Source organism: Mytilus galloprovincialis, chromosome 5 (assembly GCF_965363235.1).
Source record: "Mytilus galloprovincialis chromosome 5, xbMytGall1.hap1.1, whole genome shotgun sequence".
In the NCBI taxonomy this organism is placed as follows: domain Eukaryota; kingdom Metazoa; phylum Mollusca; class Bivalvia; order Mytilida; family Mytilidae; genus Mytilus; species Mytilus galloprovincialis.
Window position 1 is genome coordinate 22,357,428 of NC_134842.1, and position 21,367 is coordinate 22,378,794.

The window sequence follows — 21,367 nt, forward strand, 5'->3', positions numbered from 1 at the left end:
CTTGATCAAGTGTGCGCTTTATTAAATACGACTCTATCCTATGGCAAATACTCTATTACCCTTCACGTAGACGTTTGATCAAGTGTGCGCTTTATTAAATACGGATGGTTATGTACAAGATGTCATAGTTTATTACTTTGAATTTTAAATCTAATCGACAGTAATAACAGAACATTCAGTATAATAAATTAAATAACACATAGCTGAGAGGGTGATAGAGCAGATTGTTACCCCTCGAAAAGACATTAGACAATGTTTTCTCGGGGTAACAATCTTCTCTATCACCCTCTCAACTATGTGTTATTTATATAATGTATTGCATGTTATGACTTCTGTTTAATACCAGTATTTTCAAACAAGAGATTCCATCCTCTCTTTGTGAGATGTACAACTTACATTGAGGTAAATACAAATGTTTATATATTGCATGTTATGACTTCTGTTTAATACCAGTATTTTCAAACAAGAGATTCCATCCTCTCTTTGTTAAATACCTGTAACCAGCTCTCATCAGGTATTGTATTGTCTCAGCAGTGGTCTCAGCATATTTCTCGTGTAAATCTTCATAGATAATGTAACCGGGTTTGTACCCTAAATCTATAAACTGATGTAATATCTACAGAAAACAAAAAGAATACTTTAATATTAGTTATATTTAACAGATTTCAAAACGATGTTAAAAAAAAAAAAAAAAAAAAAAGAAGAAAAAAGACCAATTGCACATTCAAAACTCATACATAGATAAGGTGATCTCAGGTGTGTGATCTTTATTCTAAACTAGAAATTTAATGTGATAGCAATTGATAATTTATCATATGTTAGATGTCATTTTAAGTGATTTAAGATTTTTAATAAAAGCATTAATTTCTAGTATATTGTAAAATTTAGATGTCAAGGATACCATGCATTGCTTACTTCTGTGTCATTAGGTCTCTGGTGGATACATTATATTTGTCTCATTGGTAATCATATTAAGATAAAATTGTTTTGTTATAAATTATACTGTTAGTTTTTCTTCTTTTTCTTCAATCATGTGTTGTCTGGCCATATATAGATGACGGTTGTCTAAAATTGCTTACATCCACTTCATTTGAACTCTGGTTTTTATCTGTTTCATTGGCAGTCATACAACACAACTTAGATATAGGAAGATGTGGTGTGAGTGCCAATGAGACAACTCTCCATACAAATAACAATTTAAAAAGTAAACCATTATGGGTTAAAGTACGGCCTTCAACACGGAGCCTTGGCTCACACCGAACAACAAGCTATAAAGGGCCCCAAAATTACTAGTGTAAAACCATTCAAACGGGAAAACCAACGGTCTAATCTATATAAACAAAACGAGAAACGAGAAACACGTACAGTATATATTACATAAACAAACGACAACTACTGTACATCAGATTCCTGACTTAGGACAGGTGCAAACATTTGCAGCGGGATTAAACGTTTTAATGGATCCAAACCTTCTCCCTTTTTCTGAAACAATAGCATAACATCGCAACAAAGAAAAACATACGATAAAATATCAATTGGCAGACTTAACTCAATCAAAAAACGTATGATTAAACAATGAACGAATAAATTTGATCTGCGATATCTGAATACAAATGCACAGTTAATTAAATATTAGAGACAAACATTCATGACCAAAAAGCTAACAAACAAATTCAAACACAGGACATGACTGAGAAATATTTAACCAATCATTGTTCACTTTAGAAAAAAAACCGTTTTTTTTATAATCTTGAAGTTTATACAAATGTTGTAAGAATAAGTGAAAAATTGAAGATATTACAAATAATCAAAGCTGGTGTACAGAAAAGATCCATATAAATAAAAAATAACAAAAAAGCATTATAAACAGTATCAACAGGTCAAATTAACAAGAAAATACGATTTTAGAGTACTCGCAGTTACTGACAGCTAGTTAAAAGCCAAAACCAATTAATAATAAAAAATCATGCATCAGAGACTAAAATCGACTAAAACACATACTTGAATGACAAAAAGAAATGGACAGTACATGTACAAAACTAAACCAACAAAATTCACTATACCCTCTCCCCCTCCCCCCAACAAAAAGTAAATAAATCCAGACACACAAACAAAGACAAACAATTGTCAACAAATCTGCTCTGAGGCAATCTAGACCATATATAGGCCACCTACCAACAAAATGACCACTAATTTAAACAAGTAAATTAAGATAGAACATTATTTTGAAAGCAGGGGCAAAGTATTCTTTGGCTCAAGATCAGAGTTTGTTTCTCTCTGTCAACTTTAAATTGGTAGAGAAAGATACCAAAGGGGCACTCAAATTCATAAGTCGAAAAAATAAACTGAGAGGGCCATGGCAAAAAAAAAAGAAAAACCAAAAGACATAATTTAAAACAGTTCACAAAACACAACATAGACAACAAAAGCTTGTATTTACAATTAGGGTTGTTAGAACAAAGTTTTTCAAAAGATTTAATTTCCACACAAAATTATTAACTCAGTATTGGCTTTCTGGGGCTGGAACCCTCCCCTTTTTTTGAAGATTAATGCATTTGAAAGGGGAAATATAGCTGGAACACCTCCCCCCTCTTTATCCTGGTTTGGGAACCACCCTTTAAAAATTGTTGGATCTGCCCCTATTAGTAGTGTTTCTAATTAAAAACAAAATATACCTTGTTCCCTTGTCCCTCAGCATCTACAGACAGAATACCAAAGTTTTTAGGAATGTCATATTTCTTAACAAATCTACCAACAGATATCCCAGGCACTGTTCTCACTACTTTCTTAGTTCCATCATAATCATGTTCTCTAAGTACATGAGATTCCATTGAAACTAAATCAGGGGAGATAATTAGCTTGACTGTTCCATCTTCTGTTCCCAAGACAGCCTCTACGTATTTAACATATTGCTTCTTTTCATTGTATTCATCTATATATCTGAAAAATTATTTTATACAAAATATAAAAAGTACATAATTTAAAGCTATTGCTTAAAAAGTATGATGAAATGTATATTTTAAGTAAAGTAATATTCAAAGGATTTGTTTTAAATACTGTTTTAATGCAATAAAAAAATCCCATTTTATTATACATGTAGTAGCAATCAGTATATTGAAAAAGAAAATCATTTTGAAGCTATTGATTTAATTTTTCAGATCTTACTTAAAACTTATTGTCAACTTCAATATTAAGTTTAGCTTGTAAGTAGAGCCTTTCAAAGAAGTGAAACAGTTGATATATTTTGAGTTATTTCCCCTTAATATATAAAGATTATTTATCTTGTTCATGTTGTCTAGCTCTCATGCCATTGATGTTTGTTTTCTTTTGCATTTATGATTTTGCCAATTTGTTTGTATTCATTTTTAAATAGCTTTATAATTCTTTTAAAAGCCACAGATAGAAATTCGCCAAAAAATTTTGCTCTCTTCTTTATATAGATTAATTACAAAAAAAAAATCAACTGGTTGATGATTATTTTCTGGCGTAGCAGTATTCCCTGTTAATAATTAAAAATATATTCATTATTTCTAGAGTGGGGCGCTCATATTCGCCGTGGACACAATTTCGCCGTTTTATGATTTTGAGGTTTAAAAACTTCAAAGGATGGTTGAAATGGAAGAAATATGCCGTTAAATTATATTTTTATAACAAATATGATTATTTTTGAAAATGAGACTAAATTTCGGCACTTACGGCAAAGGACCGAAAAATGGACAACGATTTTCAGCCAATTTCCTGAATGAAAAAAACGATTTCAAAGAAGCATTCCTTAGTAATTCTTTGACTGATTGCCCTAAATTTCAGTTTTTTTACACCTTTCAAATGTCTGCTATTCGCCTATAATGAAATTTATTTGATAAATATTGTTTAAAGCTGCAGTTATTTGGTTTTAAATAGATATGTAAAAACGGCGAATATGTGTCCCCCGTTGACAAAAAAATAGAAAATTTCATACACCCTTTAATCCAACTTTTCAGATGATTTTACTCAAAACAAACACGTTTTCAAGCTAAGAATATTTTGCATTTGAAGTTATCTTCATATAGAAATATTTGTATACATTGTACTTCAAAAACATAAAGACCATAACATAATTGAAGAAAACATGGAAAGATATGGCGAAAATGATCACCCCACTATATAGGTCTGAATTTACATGTACACAGGCGAGGCAATAAGTCTACACTGAGATCACCAAAACCATTTTGTTAAATCCATATTAATACCTTGATAAATGATGTCTTGCAAGATGAAGCTGTTCTGACAGAGGTTCTACAAGAACAGCATTCCATCCATGTTGAATAAAGTTAAATGAGTTACTGGATAAGAAACCATCATTAGCACCAATATCAACTATCAATTCGGAATAAGGAAATCGACTTCTTGCAAGAATTTTTCGATAAAGATATAAAAACTCTCCCGAATGTGATGTGTCCAGTTTAAAGGTGGCCATTGATTTGTTGAGGTTTTCCTTGGGATATGTTATGTACACCCTTTCTACAGTGTCTTGTAAAATTGATGCCAAACCACCATATTTTGCTGAAAAAATAACACTTTTAGCAAATTTATTGCCTGTAATCTTTTCAATGAAAGTCCCTTTGCTAGAGTCATATAATGGAGTAAAACTTTTTTTAAACTGGACGTATGCATATATTACTATTCCATGAAATATGATTATTTCTAGAAAGAAGACTGCAGCAACTATGGCACATATGATTTTATAGGAACAGAATAATGGACTTGTAGAAAATTCAATATGTCTGCAAAATTTCATCCTCGGTATAATGATTGTGAGTCTGCTAAACTTCAATAAGTCACAACTTTATTTCATCCCAACATATTAGAAATATTTTTGGTCCGTTGTTGTCAAGTTTTTGCTGTGAAAGAAAATTTAGAAAATCTATGACCACGACTCACTAAAATGTAGTGCATACTGTTTTTTTGTTTAGTTAATGTACAAACTACAATATTTGCGTTTAGAAGTACAACTCATTTTTAAACGAAGGATTAATCATCATCTGCAGTAACATAAGCTGTTTGGTTTTCGCAACTTCCGTAAAAAAGTTTTGTAGACCTACCTACTGCAGTATAGATACATCAGAACTTGTTGCATCGAAACACAGTCGTTATGCTATACCTATTGATTTTATTAAAAAAAATTTGAAGGCACTCATTTTCCCTTCTTAAAACTGTTTGTTCTTTAAATATTTATAATTAAAAAAACAAATCACCATCAGCATCATGAAGTAAATTTTATACTGAGTATGGCAAAATTATTTTTAGATACAACTAATAACCAAGTCCAAAGTTCAAATTTGATAAAAAAAGTGGAGTGTCCTAAATATTAACCTGATATTTAGAGATATCTACAAAGAAAGGTACAAGATAAACCTCCCTATAAACCAACTCAAACAGATAACTCAACAGATATTGGCATCCCTACAACGGCTAATGAACCAAACCACCAGCACTCTACAACTACCATCAATAGAGAAAAACAAAAAGAGAAGCAAACCCAGGAGACAAATAAACACTCTACTGAACAGCATTTTTTAGGGGTAGGCAGAGCCTCAACAGTGGACTGGCTAACCAAAACGCCAACATCACAATAGGAACTCTAAACATCCAGAATATAAAAGGCAACTCCATTTACCTACAAACTATTTTGAAATCACTAGATATACTCTGTATCCAAGAACACTGGATCCTATCACTGGAAAAGAATATCATAAAAAATATCAACAAAGACTTTATATCTTACGTCAAATCCGTTGATGATGAAGATCCCATAATAGATCATAAAACAATCAGAGGGTATGGAGGAACGGCAATTTTTTGGAATAAAGATCTAGAGAAATCAATAAATATAATGCCTGATGGTAACAACCGCATCCAAGTAATCACAATCAACAGCAGTCCACTGAAAACATGTCTAGTTAATGCCTATATGCCATCCTTACAAGTAGCAGGAGATCTTGACTATAAAGACACATTAGATCAGATCTCAGAAATAATAGAAAAATACAAAGACTCTTACCAGACAATTATTTGTGGGGACATGAATGCTTCATTACACAGAGATAACAGAAGACGTGACCAAAATTTAAAGGAGTTCATGAGCAACAACAATCTATCTTTAGCCAACAGATATCCAAAGGCTCCAACATTTTTCCATCACAATGGGAAGTACACCTCCCAAATAGACTACATAATGTTCCCCGAAACTACAACTGGGATACTAAACTCCAATATAGTCATAGAGGACAGACATCCTACGAACACCTCAGATCACACTCTCGTGACGGCTAATATACCCATGAAGATCGACAAAACCTCAACTCAACTAGTCAAAATCTACACTAGACCAAATTGGGCAAAATGTGATAAGAACATATACACATCAACGTTAAAACAAGAGCTGGAATGCGAAAGCCGAGGAAAAGAAAGTAGTGTGGAGGAACGTATCAAACTTCTTGAAAAATCAATTCACAAGGCAGGAAAAAAATCCATACCCAAATATAGACAACTCAAAAGTCTAAAAACAGTAGGCAAGGGTATTTGGAACAGAAAAATAAGCGAAGCATCTAGAGACTCAAAGAATGCCCACACTGTATGGAAAAGGAAAATGAATAGTCATCAAAATGCTGACATGGAAAAAATCAATCTGACTATCAAAAAGCGAAAATTAAGGCAGCTACAAAGACAAGCCTACGCCTCCAAGAAAGAAAAATTTATCAACGATATCATGCAAGCCTCCCAGAAAGACAGCAAAACCTTTCATAAACTTGTGAAACAACAAAGATCTAAACATGATACCAACACAGATATACTATATATTGGAAACAAAGCGTTCGAAGGAGAAAAGATTCTATCAGCCTGGCAAACACATTTTGAAACACTGGGAACACCAAACTTTGATGAAAATATTTTTGACCTGGAGCGTTTAGAATTATCAAAATTACAAAATAACATCATACCGGAATTGGACATTCAAAAAGAAGAAATAACAAAAGCTACACCAACAGAAATTGAATCTGCAATTAGAAAATTAAATACAGGAAAAGCTTCCGATGAGAACGGCATCGTATCGGAACACTACATACATGCCATTGATGTAATCACTGATGAAATAACTGACATTATAAATGAAATTTTTGAAGAATTAGACGTACCTCAGAGTCTAAAAAATGGAATTTTGACACCTGTTTTGAAAAAGAAAAAAGATAAAACTATACCTGGAAACTACAGAGGTATTGTTGTCACTAGTATATTCTCCAAGATATTCGAAACAATCATAAAAGACAGACTAGAACCTGAGCTATTTCCATCACAAAATAATCTACAGAGGGGATTCACAGAAGGCGCATCAAGCCTATTTACAGCTTTTATAGTTCGAAACAACTATGCTATACAAGTTCCTAAAGATTGTACTAGAGCTATTAACATTAGACGCAGAAAAAGCTTTTGACACTGTTACCCATGAAATAATGCTGAACAAAATGTTCCATGATGGGATTAGAGGAGATATGTGGGTATTACTGAAAAACATCTATACCAATATGACACTGCAAGTTAAATGGGGAGACCAAACAACCCAACATGTCAACATACAACAAGGAATACGTCAAGGAGCTAAACTATCTACTCTCCTGTACAAAAGGTATAACAACACTATCCTAAATGCAATCACAGGCAGTCACCTTGGAGCAAAGATTGGTACCATCTGCGTAGCCTCACCAACCTGTGCGGACGACATCGCCTTACTAGGGGAACCGCATGATATACAAGCAATGCTCAATATTATTGAATTCCATACAAAGAGAGACATGGTGAAAATAAACCCAGAAAAATCAGAAGTCCTATGCACATCTAAAGGAAAGAATTACCAACAAAAAGCATACACCCTTGGTGAAAAACAAATCAACAGAGTAGACAAGCTAAAACATCTTGGTATTACAAGGAACGTCAAAAGCAAAGTAAACACAGATGAAAGGCTAAAAACTGGTAGACAAACCATATATGCACTTCTAGGATCTGGCCTACATGCACGTACAGGAATGTGCCCGTTAGTACTCTACAAAATCTGGAAAACATATGTAGTCCCAAGATATCTCTATGGTCTGGAAGTACAAATCTGCACAAAAGCTGATATATATGAGCTGGAAAAACTACAGAGGAAATTATTTAGACAATTTCTCAGTCTACCTGAAAGGACTGCATCCTCTGCCCTATATATTCTCCTAGGAGCTGAACCAGTTGAAACTGTACTAGACAGAAATATGCTTTCGTTATTCCTTACAATCTCTCGGCTAGATAATGCAATAGAAAAGAAAATCCTAAAATGGGAACTTGAAATCGGAAAGGACTTCACAGAATCCTTCATAAACAGAATAGACAAAATTTTAAATAAATACAGTCTTCCAAATCCAAAAGAAATTTTAGAAAACCCGCCATCAAAATACAAATGGAAAAACATGCTGAAAAAAGCCATAAATACATACTGGTCAAATATCTGGAAAGAGGAATGCTTGATAAAAACAACGATTAAGTACTTGACAATCCAGGAAAATCCTACTGAAAACCCACATAATATCTGGAAAGCTGCCAGAAACAATCAGAATGACATTCGAAAAGCAGAATTCAAAAGTAGACTAATAACTGGAACCTACATGCTACAAACAACTAAAGCAAAATTTAGCAAAAATCAAATTTCAGGAATATGTGAGCTATGTACCAAAGCTGAGGAGGACATTAAGCACTTTCTGCTGGATTGTGAGTCTCTGGAGAGTGTTCGTCTAAAACAGATGAACAAACTTTTATCTCTAACCGAGTTGAAAGGGGGAGGTGATAAAGCTATTTATAAAGAGGAGGATGTACTTCAAATTATAATGGACTGCTCGAAGCTATCAACAACTAGCCTATCCCACCTAAAAGCAATTGACCTGATAGAAATAGAAAAACAATCTCAAACTTTCTGTCACCAAATGCATAAGGAGCGCACCAAAATACAAACACGATGATACATGAAGTAGAGGCTGAAGTGAAACCGCTGAATCATCCAAGTACTTTTCTTCAAGACCCTCAGCAAAGTGAATTTACATTTAAACAACAACACTGTTATTGTATCCAGCTATATAAACTGCATATATATATATACAAAACGGAAAGATGGACCAAGCAGTCTGCATGGAATGCCAAGCTAACTGCCCCCATCTACGACTAGATTAGCTGCTTACATCTAATTATATGCTAAGACCTTGGCAGAAGTTCACCTTTTACTTAAATTTTACGATATATACGAAAGTTTTCAGTTTTTTGTTCTTTTACTAGCTAAAGATAATTTTTTTTATTTTTTAATTGGTTACCTTATCTATTAAAAGCAATTACCATACTGCCATATTTTTAATCCCATTTATATTCTTTTTTGTTTGAACTACTTATTTTTACCTTTTACCCTTTGATTTTATCATTTTTCTGTCACATTTAAATCTTTTAATTCCTTAAACATATGATAGTAACGTCTCATAAAAAGGGATCAAAACTGTTTTTAAAAATCATAAACTCTAACCTAGGTAGAATCATAAATGATGTAAATAGCACAAAATTTTAAACTATTGTTCTTAAAATTCACAGTTTTACCTGTATATAAGGTTTTTTAAAAACTTAAGCACCACACCTCACTGTAAATATCTGTAAATATTTTAAAACCATATATCCCCAAGTGGGAGTGCTCCGATATATAACGGAGGAATCTACCTGAACAGAAACAGAAACAGAAACAGATAGGTAATTTTTATCTAAATCCCTTTTCTTTGTATTATCAACATATTTATCCATTATTTCGATGTAAGTAATGTGTTTTTGCATGTGTACATACTTTATTATTTATGCAACTCAAACATGCATGCAGGTGCACATGTATTTCATGGTTATATTTGTAAGCCAAAAAAGTGTCCCATGAAATTATGTCTTCTTGACCTATATTTCCATATTATAAATGACATAGCAGAAGATGTAACATCAGAAATAAGACTGTGTATGCTATAGAGAAATACAAAATGAAGATGACTGTAAAGAACTTCAGAAAGATATAAATACCCTTGGTAAGGCAGCAACCATTTGATTTTCTGGGGGGGGGGGGGCTATGGTTTTTTTTTCTGTACAAACTTCTTTTTTCGCCTGTGGCGAAAAACAATCTATTTTTTTCCCGACAAGTCGAAAACAATTTTTTTCTTTCAATTTTAGCATAACATATAGTGGCAGCTGAGGGTGAAACAAACAATTTTTTTTTCTCAGAATCAAAAACAAATTATTTTTTTCTCCAAAAACTGGAAACAAACTTTTTTTTCCAAAAAAAACCATAGCCCCCCCCCCCAGAAAATCAAATGGTTGCTGCCTAACTGGGCGACATCATTGCCATGTTGGGGTATGAGATTCCAACTAGTTGAATGCAACATGATGACATTGAATCGAAAGAAGAAAATAACACCATTTAAATACACTTACACTTTAACAGCTATTAAATATCTAGGAGTTAATTACATCACAAATGACCTACAAAAAATTTGGGGAAAGCACATAGATGAGATATGCAACAAATCTTATAGGACATTAGGTTTATTAAAAAAAAACTTATCAGCATGTCCACTTGAAGTTAAACTCTAGGTATTTAAACGACTGATAGGACCTGTCCTAGAATATGCAAGCACCGACTGGGACCCACATCAAATATATCTTTAATTGAGAAAATTGGAAAATAAGACTGTCTATGCTATAGAGAAATACAAAATGAAGATGACTGTAAAGAACTTCAGAAAGATATAAATGTGTAAGACATAATAGTGTCCTATGAAAAAGTGTCCACATGGACACTTTTTCATTGAGATTTGGTATTTAATAATGTCCATTGCCATGGAATGGTGTCCCTCAAAAGGACAGATTTTTACTGCTAACACTATGAATTGTGTCCACTCACAGGACAAATTTTCATAGTAGTTGCTATTAAATTGTGTCCTCCAAGGGAAGTAATACAAAGGTCATTACAAAGTTTTATTATACTTGAATTTTAATTAAAATATGAAGGATTGATTAGAAATTGATCAATATACAAATGTAAACAAATAGATAATGGATGGAAGTAAATATAGATAAATTTAAATTCTAAGAAATTCCCAGTAAATGGTAATGACAGACAATGAAAGAATAACAATAAGAAGGAAGTGTAAAATCAAATATGAAGAACTTTATAATATTTATTATGTCGGATAAGAAGGCAATAGAAAATAAATAATGTCCATTGCCATGAAATATTTATTGTCTCCTATGTGGACAACATTTTACAGCGACAGTTATGAAATATGGTCCATCTGCAGAACTAATTTTCGTAGTGAATGTTATTTAATTGTGTCCTCAAAGGAAAATAAAATGGAACAGCATCTAACATGTATATAATTATATTTTAATTATATTTAAAAATATAGATATGAAGATAAGAATGGTATGAGTGCCAATGAGACAATTTTTATGTCAAAGTAACAATTAATTCAAGTTCGTAATTAAAGTTAAAATGTGTCCAGTAATAACAAGTAACAAGGCAACGGATATCATTTAATACTGTAATCATATCAAAAAATGCCCTGGCGGACACAATGTCCTGTGAAAAAATGTCCACCTAGACAATATTATGGTAGTGAATAATGTCCATGTTCATGGACACTTTTTCATACCTGAGGACATGTTTTCATAGGAAATTGTGTCCAGGACACATTTAAATAAGTAAATATTGTCAAAATGTGTCCAGTGGACATTTTTTCATGGAGGACATTTTTAAATCCTACAAATACCCTTGGTAACTGGGCGACACATTGCCATGTTGGGGTATGAGATTCCAACTAGTTAAATGCAACATGATGACATTGAATCGAAAGAAGAAAATAACACCATTTAAATACACTTACACTTTAACAGCTATTAAATATCTAGGAGTTAATTACATCACAAATGACCTACATTGGGGAAAGCACATAGATGAGATATGCAACAAATCTTATAGGACATTAGGTTTATTCAAAAGAAACTTATCAGCATGTCCACTTGAAGTTAAACTCTAGGTATTTAAACGACTGATACGAACTGTCCTAGAATATGCAAGCACCGACTGGGACCCACATCAAATATATCTTTAATTGAGATCAGCTCATGGAAATTAAAATGTACAGAAAAGAGCGGCTAGGTTCATAACATCTAATTACAACTATGAACCAGGAAGAATGACTTCAATTTTAGACCAACTACAATTACCATCATTAAATGACAGCTGAACACAAAACAGACTGATCCTCTTCTGTAAAACACAGCTCCAAGCAAATTTACAATCTGTCACCAACTGAAAAAACCATCAACGACAACAAAGAACATGCATAGTCAACATTTCCTCAGACTTCAAACGAAAACCAACACATTAAAATACAGTTTCATACCAAATACAATTAAAGACTGGAACCTACTACCACCAGATATTTTCACCAAATTTCAGACAGTAGAAGATGAGAAGAACCAGCTAAAACCTTTAGTGAAATTGTAAGGGGGCCCACTTTTAAGTAAATTACTTGAAGCACGCGGGTGTTTTGATATCCTTGGATGTATCACCGTATTCCTATCAAGATCAAGATTTTACAGTTCATCGCTTACAAAAAGTAGGCAATCCCGCATCATGCTTAGACCCCAATGAGACCCACTTCATGGATGTTTTATAAAAATATGTCACAAGGGACAATTTTTCATAGCGTAGCTATTTTTTTCTGTCCCTAAAGAAGGGAAATAATTTAGCAATCATTGAAATGTTTTAGTCAATTAGTTAAATCATAATTGAAATTTAAATCAAGACAACACAGATATAAACAAAAATGGAAAGTGGTGAATATAAAGAGCTATATAACTTTTTGTGTGATGGTCAATACCCTCCAAAGTTTAATAATAATGAAATAAGATCATTTAGTAGGAAGGCAAAGCCATTTGAAATTCAAAAAAATGAAATGTTTTATATACATATTGACATAATAAGAGTGGATGCCATCTTGGAGTTAATAAGACCTGTAATAAGATATCTGGAAAATATTTATGTTTAAAAACAAATGTCTTGTTATTTTTTGTAAATTAAATTATTTGTAATTAGACAAGACTTTTATGCAATGTGGACATGATTTCACTATGAAAAAATATCAAACAAAGATCAAAATAGAATATCTTTTCAAGGGACACTTTTACACAGAAGTGGACAATATTTTATAATAAAATTCTGTCCTGGACAAAATTTCATAGGTCATATCCATGAAATTTTGTCCATGGGACATCATTTCATGGGGGACACTATTTAATCCTGCATATTAACTTATTTGCAGATCTACCAATGAAAAAGGTAAAATATCAAAAATACTGAACTCCAAGGAAAATTCAAAACAGAAAGTCCCTAATCAAATGGCAAAATCTCCAGAAATATGAAAAACAGTGCACATATATACATAGTTTAAAAGTACATTAAAATATTTATAATTTATAGAACATGTTGTTACTAATTAACTTAACTTGAAAATTTGATGCAGGGCTACTATTATTTGTTTGCAGTGTGTAATATAGTATTTCAATATTGATCGAGAGATAGAATCGGAATATATTCATGTGCTATTTAGAATATTAATAGCCTTTTTCTATTTATGTTACTGATAAATTGACTTTAACTTAGTATTTAGCACTCATCATTACACTTTTATTTAAATAACAGTGATAGCAGACAAGACTCAGAGTTCTATGGAATCCTTTACAAATTTTTCATATCACATGTGCTCAATACCTATTAATTTTCTTGTAAACAAATTATTTACTTCATGAGTCAGAGACAATCTTCCCTTTGTAATGCAGGAGAACACCGTAATTGAATTTAAGTTTGTAATAAAAATGATTTCTATATTATTTTTTTTAATTGCTACTTGTAATTTTTTGTTATTTTCATTTTTATAAAAATACACAATTCTATGTAAATTCTTGTGTAAATTCTTATGCAAATTCTTACGAAAGTCTGTGACTAATTGCCAAATACATGAGCTTGACATTAATTTGATATTTATTGTTATGTTTAGTACTTTCTCTTTATCTCCAGAAATATGAAAAACAATGCACATATACACATAGTTTAATAGTACATTAAAATATTTATAATGTATAGAACATGTTGTTACTAATTATCTGAACTTTAAAATAAGATGCAGGGATACTATTATTTTGTTTGCAGTATGTTATTTCAAACATCTGATGTTTACTTTACAGATGGCAGAATGTTGAAATCATTTACTGCCCTCTCCAGACTTCAGCAGAGTAACAGAGTGTTATCAAAAAGAGTTATCCCCTCTTTGTTTTATTGTACACAGAAAACAAGCATGCCTGTCACTAAAGCAGTCATATTTGATCTAGGTGGTGTGATTGTACCCCAACCTATGATTGCTTTTCGAGGTAAGTTACCATTTAAGATGATGATAATGGTTGTTTAAATTTCACGAGCAAATAAAATGCAGATTCTGGACACGAACATGTTAATGTAATATGAATATTTACCCTGCTTTGTTCTAAACCAATACATTGACATATTTTAGGCTTGACTGATTTATCATGAAATATGGCTTTCTTCTGTGTGGTAGCTTTGCTCAAGTATCCTTTCAAGGAGATCATCTCTGACATACAGATACAAGAACTTTTGTTATTGAAGATATAGATGGACACTTTTTCATCTTTCAGAATTTGAGAAAAGTAAAGGTTTACCTGCAGGGCTGATTGGGAGAATGATAGTAAGAAATGGGGATGAAGGGGCGTGGTCAAAACTAGAAACAGGAGAATTAGCCTTTCCACAGTTTATGGAGGCTTTTAACAAGGAATGTTCGAAGGAGGTAAAAAATAAAATTAATAGAAACAATATTTTAAGACCTGAAAAATTGTTTTTATTAACCTAAGCTTTAAATTGCCTTGTAAGGAACTACAACAAATATTTAATGCATTTTTACTTTACAGGTTTGCTATCACAAATGAAGGCAGCTTTTGAAAATGTCAATTGAAGCTTAAAGTTAAAGAATAAGTTGTCAACAAAGGGACTGTATTATAAATTAAGTTATGGTTAGACCATGTATGCTGGAAAATCCTAAGTCTAGGGAACTCAAAAAAAAAAAAAAAAATATTGTTACACAACATGTACAGATATACAGTGGAGTCTACTGTGTCCTTGCAGCTGTTGACATTGTGTATCACCTCATTTGTCTTATCGACAATGTAACACAAACAGAATTTTCTAAAGAGTTGTAAACAGTCTGTATCATAACCATGAAATCAACAAGGATCCATAAAATTAAAATCTTTCCTAAATCTAAAAAAATGTATAAATTCATGCTTTTTCATTTTTCAGTATTTGTCTTAAATTTATGAAAGGGAAGTAATTCAGATTGAAATTTTTGTTTGTATTTTTGTTACAGATGGGCCAGGATGTTGACATGACAGACATGTTTGTTTCCCTACATGCTGCTCTTATAAATCCATTTCCACAGATTATAGATGCTATTAAGTGTATACGTGAAGAAGGCATGAAGACAGCAATCATCACAAATAACTGGAAACAACCAGGAAATGATTCAGGAATGTTATCAAAACTTAAACCTCTATTTGATGTGGTAAGGGGCTTTAAAACGGTAAACAGACAGAAAGTCACAGGACATAAAGTCACAAATTTGGTAGGACAAAAAAAGTCACAGGACAAAAAGTCACAAATAATATGTTGACAATTGTTTGAATATATAAGAGAAATACATGTATCTTGAAATATTTACTTTTTAATACATACATTCATATTAAAGTTTAGGAAATGTGTCATTATACTTGAAAAATGAAGATTTATTTAATTTTAATCATGCAAAAGAAAGATTTCTTTGCACCATGAAGCCATTTAAGTGCCAAGCCACTTTGACATTTTGTTTTTTTAACAATTATTTGATTTACTTTGATATTTTTTTGATAAATTTTGTTTACAAAGTTAGATTTTATACAATAGTTCAACAGAAATGCAAAAATATTTTTGTAGAAATAAGCGTTTTTTATTCAAAGAAAAATAGTCAGAAAAAATGAATTGTGACTTTTTGTCCTGTGACTTTTTGTCCGTGACTTTTTGTCTGTGACTTTTTGTCCTGTGACTTTCTGTCCTACATTCTTTAAAACAAACACCTTGTTTTCAGTGGAAGAGCCAGGGGTGTGGGGTTGTAGATATTAAACCTTCGTTAACTTGACCACCCAAAGTAATAATTATATTATAGATATAAGAAAATGTGGTATGAGTGTCAATGAAACTCTCCATTCAAGTCACAAATTGTAAAAGTAAACCATTATAGGTTAAAGTATGGCCTTCAACACAGAGTCTTTGATCACACCGAACAGCAAGGGCCCAAAAAATGACTAGTGTTAAACCATTCAAATAGGAAAACCAACAGTCTTATCTTTATTAAAAAAAACGAGAAACTAGAAACACTTATGAACAAACGACAATCACTGAACATCAGGTTCCTGACTTAGGACAGGTTCAAACAAATGCAGCAGAGTTAAACATTAAAATAGGCATCAACCATCACCTTAACCTGAAACAATAATGTGGATTCATTTATTTTCGTGGGTATCAATTTTTGTGGATTCCCAATTGCTGAAAACTTGCATATTAGTGGTTTTGCGAATCTCTGGATACAAAGCCTATTGAAAATATGATATTCGTTGAACTTTTGAATTCGTGGTTAACCTGTACCCACGAAATCCACAAAAATCCAACGAATAATAATGAATCCCCAGTAGTGTAACATTACAACATAGAAAGACACACAATAAAAATGGCCTAACTCAATCAAAAGACATACATGTATTACCAATAACAAGGGAAAATACTCTGAACGAAAAAATTTGATCTATGACTCAATTTTAATATAAAGTTAATTTAAAAAAAAGGAGTGAAATGTAAAACAATATTAGAAAGACAACCATAACCATAATCATAATGCTTTCATGGTTTATAATATTTTTTAAATAAAATCCTCCAAAGATTTATAATGTTTAATGGATTTATGCACCCATTACAAAATCTGGTATTCACCTTTGGATTTTATGTTTAATAGATTTTGTCAATGTTTCTTTGCTGTATAGTGTAACTTTTATCTTAAACTCTTGTTTCAAACTTGTAATTAAGTATATTGGAATGTTTCAGTACTGAAGCCGTTGAACCAATGAAGGGAGGGGATAAAATATACATTTGCTGATAAAAAATCATCCAAAATGTAGATTTGAAAAAAAATGTTAAATTTATGATATCCTTTCTGGGATTATGATTTATCATATTCATTATGACCAAAAATTCATCAAACATGATTATACCTTCATAATAGAGAGATATCTTTTATGTTATAGTTCTAAATTGATACCTCAGTCATCCTTTGTGCCAAAAATGATTGCAATGTTCTAATGAATTCTAGTATTTTATAATGAATTAAAGCAGCACTAAATTCTTTTTTAATGCTTTGAATTTTTACAGTTTTCAGACTTTTCAAATTATCTTCCCTTTGAATAAGATAGAGTAAATTGTCTTCTTTCTAAACAGGTACTCTTTTTACAATACATTAGGGAATGACACATTTAAAACAAAAATTGTGAAATGGAATTTAAAGTAACCATTAAATAGTTTCAGCTAAAATTTTGTTTTGTGAATAAAGTGCCAAAAGATACTGAAAAGACATTCCGACTTAAAAGTAGAAAAAATGGCTTTAAAAAAAAAAGTCAAACAACAGTACACAAAAAACCACAAAGAAAACTAAAGATTGGGCAAAACAAACCCCACCTGATCTCAGGTGCTCCAGAAGGGTACAAACTGGAATGAAAGGCATTAAGAAACATAGTATTCCAACCTGTTAAAGATCTGAATGACAATCTTCAATAATTTTGATTATTACATTGGTTGCAATAAATTACATTGATTTCCCATTTAAATAAAAACCGATAATTTCACATGTGAAATAAACGTGGTTATTTCACTCTCTAACATCATACAACAATAGGCGTTGTCAAGACGTCGATAACGTCCGATCAAAACAAATTGTAAATGCGTAGGAAAAACATATAGTCCCTTACATTTTCTACATTAATTTCATAAAAAAAGCCATTTGACAATGTAATAAAAAGTATAACTAATCGCCGTATCTGAATATCAAAAATAAGACAACTTGTGACCGAACGCCGCTATGGATTAAACTCGTGCTGCGCACTCGTTTAATCCATGCGTCGTTCGGTCACGCGTTGTCTTATTTTTTTATATTCAAATACGGCGATCAGTTATACTATAATTATCTGTATTGTAGATTATTGAATCATGTTTGTTGGGAATTAGAAAACCTGACCCCAGAATCTTTCATGCATGTCTAAAGGAACTTGACCTTCAACCTGAAGAAACAGTGTTTTTAGATGACCTTGGTGTAAACGTAAAATCAGCAAGACAATTAGGCATAAGAACAATTAAGGTTTGTACATAGATTACATGTAGATATAATCAGATACAAACAGAAATTTATTATAATTTGTTTATACACAACAAATATAAAACATTTTAGAAATACACTGACATATTTTGTCTGTCTGTCTGTCTGTCTGTCTGTCTGTAAAATGTGTATGAGATGTTATAACCTTAGATTTATGGTGTATTTTAGGTAACTGATCCAGATCAAGCCGTGCGAGATTTAGAGAAGGAATTAGGTGGACTGTGTATGAGATGTCATAAAGAGGATACCATTACTGTACCAAAACATCTGGAAATCAACATGGATAAACTGAAAAGCTACCTCAACGGGGCCCTGAAATTACATTCTAAAGGTCTGTTGAAATAAAGACTTATTGTTCCCATAAAAAAGTTTTTGGGATGTATAAAGGAATAACTCCTTTCTGTCTGTTTGTCTGCTTGTTTGTGCCTTGTAAGTGTATCGACACATAGCAGATTGGACAGAAATTAATAAAGCTTTTATCATACAGTTGTTAAATGTACTTACAGCAAAATAATCCTTATTCAATATTTTGATAGGGAGATAATCTAATAAGCTGGGCAGGGTTATCCTGTTGTGAGTTCAAATATATTATAATGATATAAATACTTTGGTATGTTTATTATGCCTCTAAAACTGTAGATGTTAAGCTTATTAGAAAAGAATTATTCTGAAAATATTTTTTGTGTAGTGAAATTGGTATTACATGTTTATATAATGTTCAGACTATTAGTCTTGAAATAGGGAAAAACCTGGTTGATAAATGAATAGATTAAGTGTTTTTTCCATGGCATTATGGTGACTTGAGTAACACCGGTATCACTCAGATTACAATTCTACCTTGACAGGTAAGTTTGTATTTAGCCTATGAAATACTTATTTAGCCTTGAGAATTGAAAGGTCAGTTTATCCCATTCATACAATAGGAGTTGATAAATTTGGCTTCATGCCATTTACCTTGTCCAAAATTAAGGTCACTTTATTGTTATTGTGATATTGTTAAAGTACAAAAGAACCCTATATTCTGACAAATACTTAAACTTTGTGCATCTTGATTTAATTGTTCAAAATCTGTTAAGGTTTATGTACCCTTGTGTTGATTCAATGCTAAACATATGGAAATTTTATAGAAAATCTACAGCCTTTATCCTTGTACTCTCATATTTGGCAATTTGATGACTGAAAGATATAGGATTATTGCATGCAGTGCTAGCATTGATTTCTTTAAAACAAGTTTATTAATGTAGTTATTGGTTAAAACAAATAAAAATATGGACCAAATCAAGTACACCTTTTAGGGTGCGCTCGACTTTAGTGACTCAGCACGAGGTATTTTGGAATTTACAGGTTGGTTAGAACTTTTTTCAAAAAATAAACACTAGCACATCATAGAAAAGCAAGTGAGTAATCTATGTTTCAAATTTTATAACAACAATCTCTTTATTAAAGACTGTGGATTTTCTATAAAAATCTTGGTTTATTTACCACAAAGTACTCTTTTTCTATTAAATGCAATGAAACAGTAAATAATAATGCTTTGCATCAAGTTTCCCCTTGGTGTATGTACAATATGGCCTATCTCTATTATTCGTTATATCTGAAGTTTTGATACAATTTAAGATTAAAAAAATCGTACAAAAATGGCTACAGAAGGGGTCATAAACGTTAATGTTGAATTTTTGGGGTTATTTTCGGCCCTTTAATTGCATATTTCTTTACATGGTAGTTTTTTATTCGGATATAAAAAAAAAATATCTGCTTGACATTATAGAAATAGACTATGCTTGCAGGTTTTCTATTACACTGTCTTGTTTTTTGTTTACACCAAAATCTGAAGGCTTATTATTTACCGGTAGTTGCAAAATATTTTAAATGAGAGCTGATTTTTTTTCTATCATTAAATGTGCATTAAAGGTTAAAATAATCATAATGTGAACCAGAATGAAGAAAACATCTTGGTCCCAAAAAAAAAACATCATCAACCAGGATATAAAATTCCAAATATTAATTCATTATACTAATATCAGTTCATATAGAATAAACTTTAAAAGATTATATTGATTCCTATTAAATTGAAATCTCAAGCTACTGTTTTGCATGTTTAGGTCATGCCCCAACAGAAAATCAATAAATATGACAGTACAATGTACTCTTAGCACAAACACATGTAAGGTCACTGTGAAATTGACATCTAGGCCAGGAGCAAGCAGTCAGTTATACCAAACCAGTTTGACTAGATGTCTAGTTTAAAACCAGTTTGACTAGATATCTAGTTTAGTTTTGGAATAGAAATGGTGTGTCCTACATTTTGACAATGTAATTGACATGAGGACCTGGATGGGTTTTTTTAATATCTGTATTCTTTAATTTGTAGGGCATTTTTCTTTAAATAGCCTTAAAAATAACTCTCATCCTGTAAAAGTCTCATGAAAATGATTTTACTATTTAGTCTTTCTGTAACAAGATTATTTATCAATTCTGTACCTTGATCATTATATTATCAGTATTGCATTACAGTTACCCAAGTTACCTTTTATTTTGCAAAGTTATTCTTTATACTTTTGCACCGCATTATTCTCTATTCTTTATTTTGTTGTTCATTTTCTCTATTCTCTATTTTTTTTTATTTTACTATTACATATATTCTCTATTCTGTAAACCCCATTCAGACCCTCATAGGTAAACTTCTATTGTATGAATGGGACAGACTGACCTTTCAATTTTCAAGGCTAAATAAGTATTTTATAGGCTAAATACAAACTTAGATGTCA

At 31.7% G+C, this 21,367-nt stretch overlaps 2 protein-coding genes across 2 annotated transcripts in view; one reads left to right on the forward strand and one right to left on the reverse strand.

Annotated features, from left to right (window-relative positions):
• Nucleotides 1-324: 324 nt before the first annotated feature.
• Nucleotides 325-5,030, reverse strand: LOC143074393 (uncharacterized). Its single transcript, XM_076249874.1, has 3 exons — nt 4,230-5,030; nt 2,676-2,940; nt 325-616 (listed from the first exon to the last, which is right to left on the reverse strand). Exons 1-3 carry the CDS (start codon nt 4,775-4,777, stop codon nt 431-433), a joined length of 999 nt encoding a protein of 332 aa, XP_076105989.1. The 5' UTR covers nt 4,778-5,030; the 3' UTR covers nt 325-430.
• A 4,765-nt stretch (nt 5,031-9,795) lies between these two features.
• Nucleotides 9,796-21,367, forward strand: part of LOC143075411 (acyl-CoA dehydrogenase family member 10-like) — a 60,058-nt gene continuing 48,486 nt past the window's right edge. The window contains exons 1-6 of the mRNA XM_076250808.1: nt 9,796-9,849; nt 14,326-14,508; nt 14,791-14,939; nt 15,516-15,710; nt 18,423-18,581; nt 18,768-18,930. Coding sequence (XP_076106923.1) covers nt 14,334-14,508; nt 14,791-14,939; nt 15,516-15,710; nt 18,423-18,581; nt 18,768-18,930 — 841 coding nt within the window. The 5' untranslated portion in view covers nt 9,796-9,849; nt 14,326-14,333. The remainder of the gene's footprint in view (nt 9,850-14,325; nt 14,509-14,790; nt 14,940-15,515; nt 15,711-18,422; nt 18,582-18,767; nt 18,931-21,367) is intronic.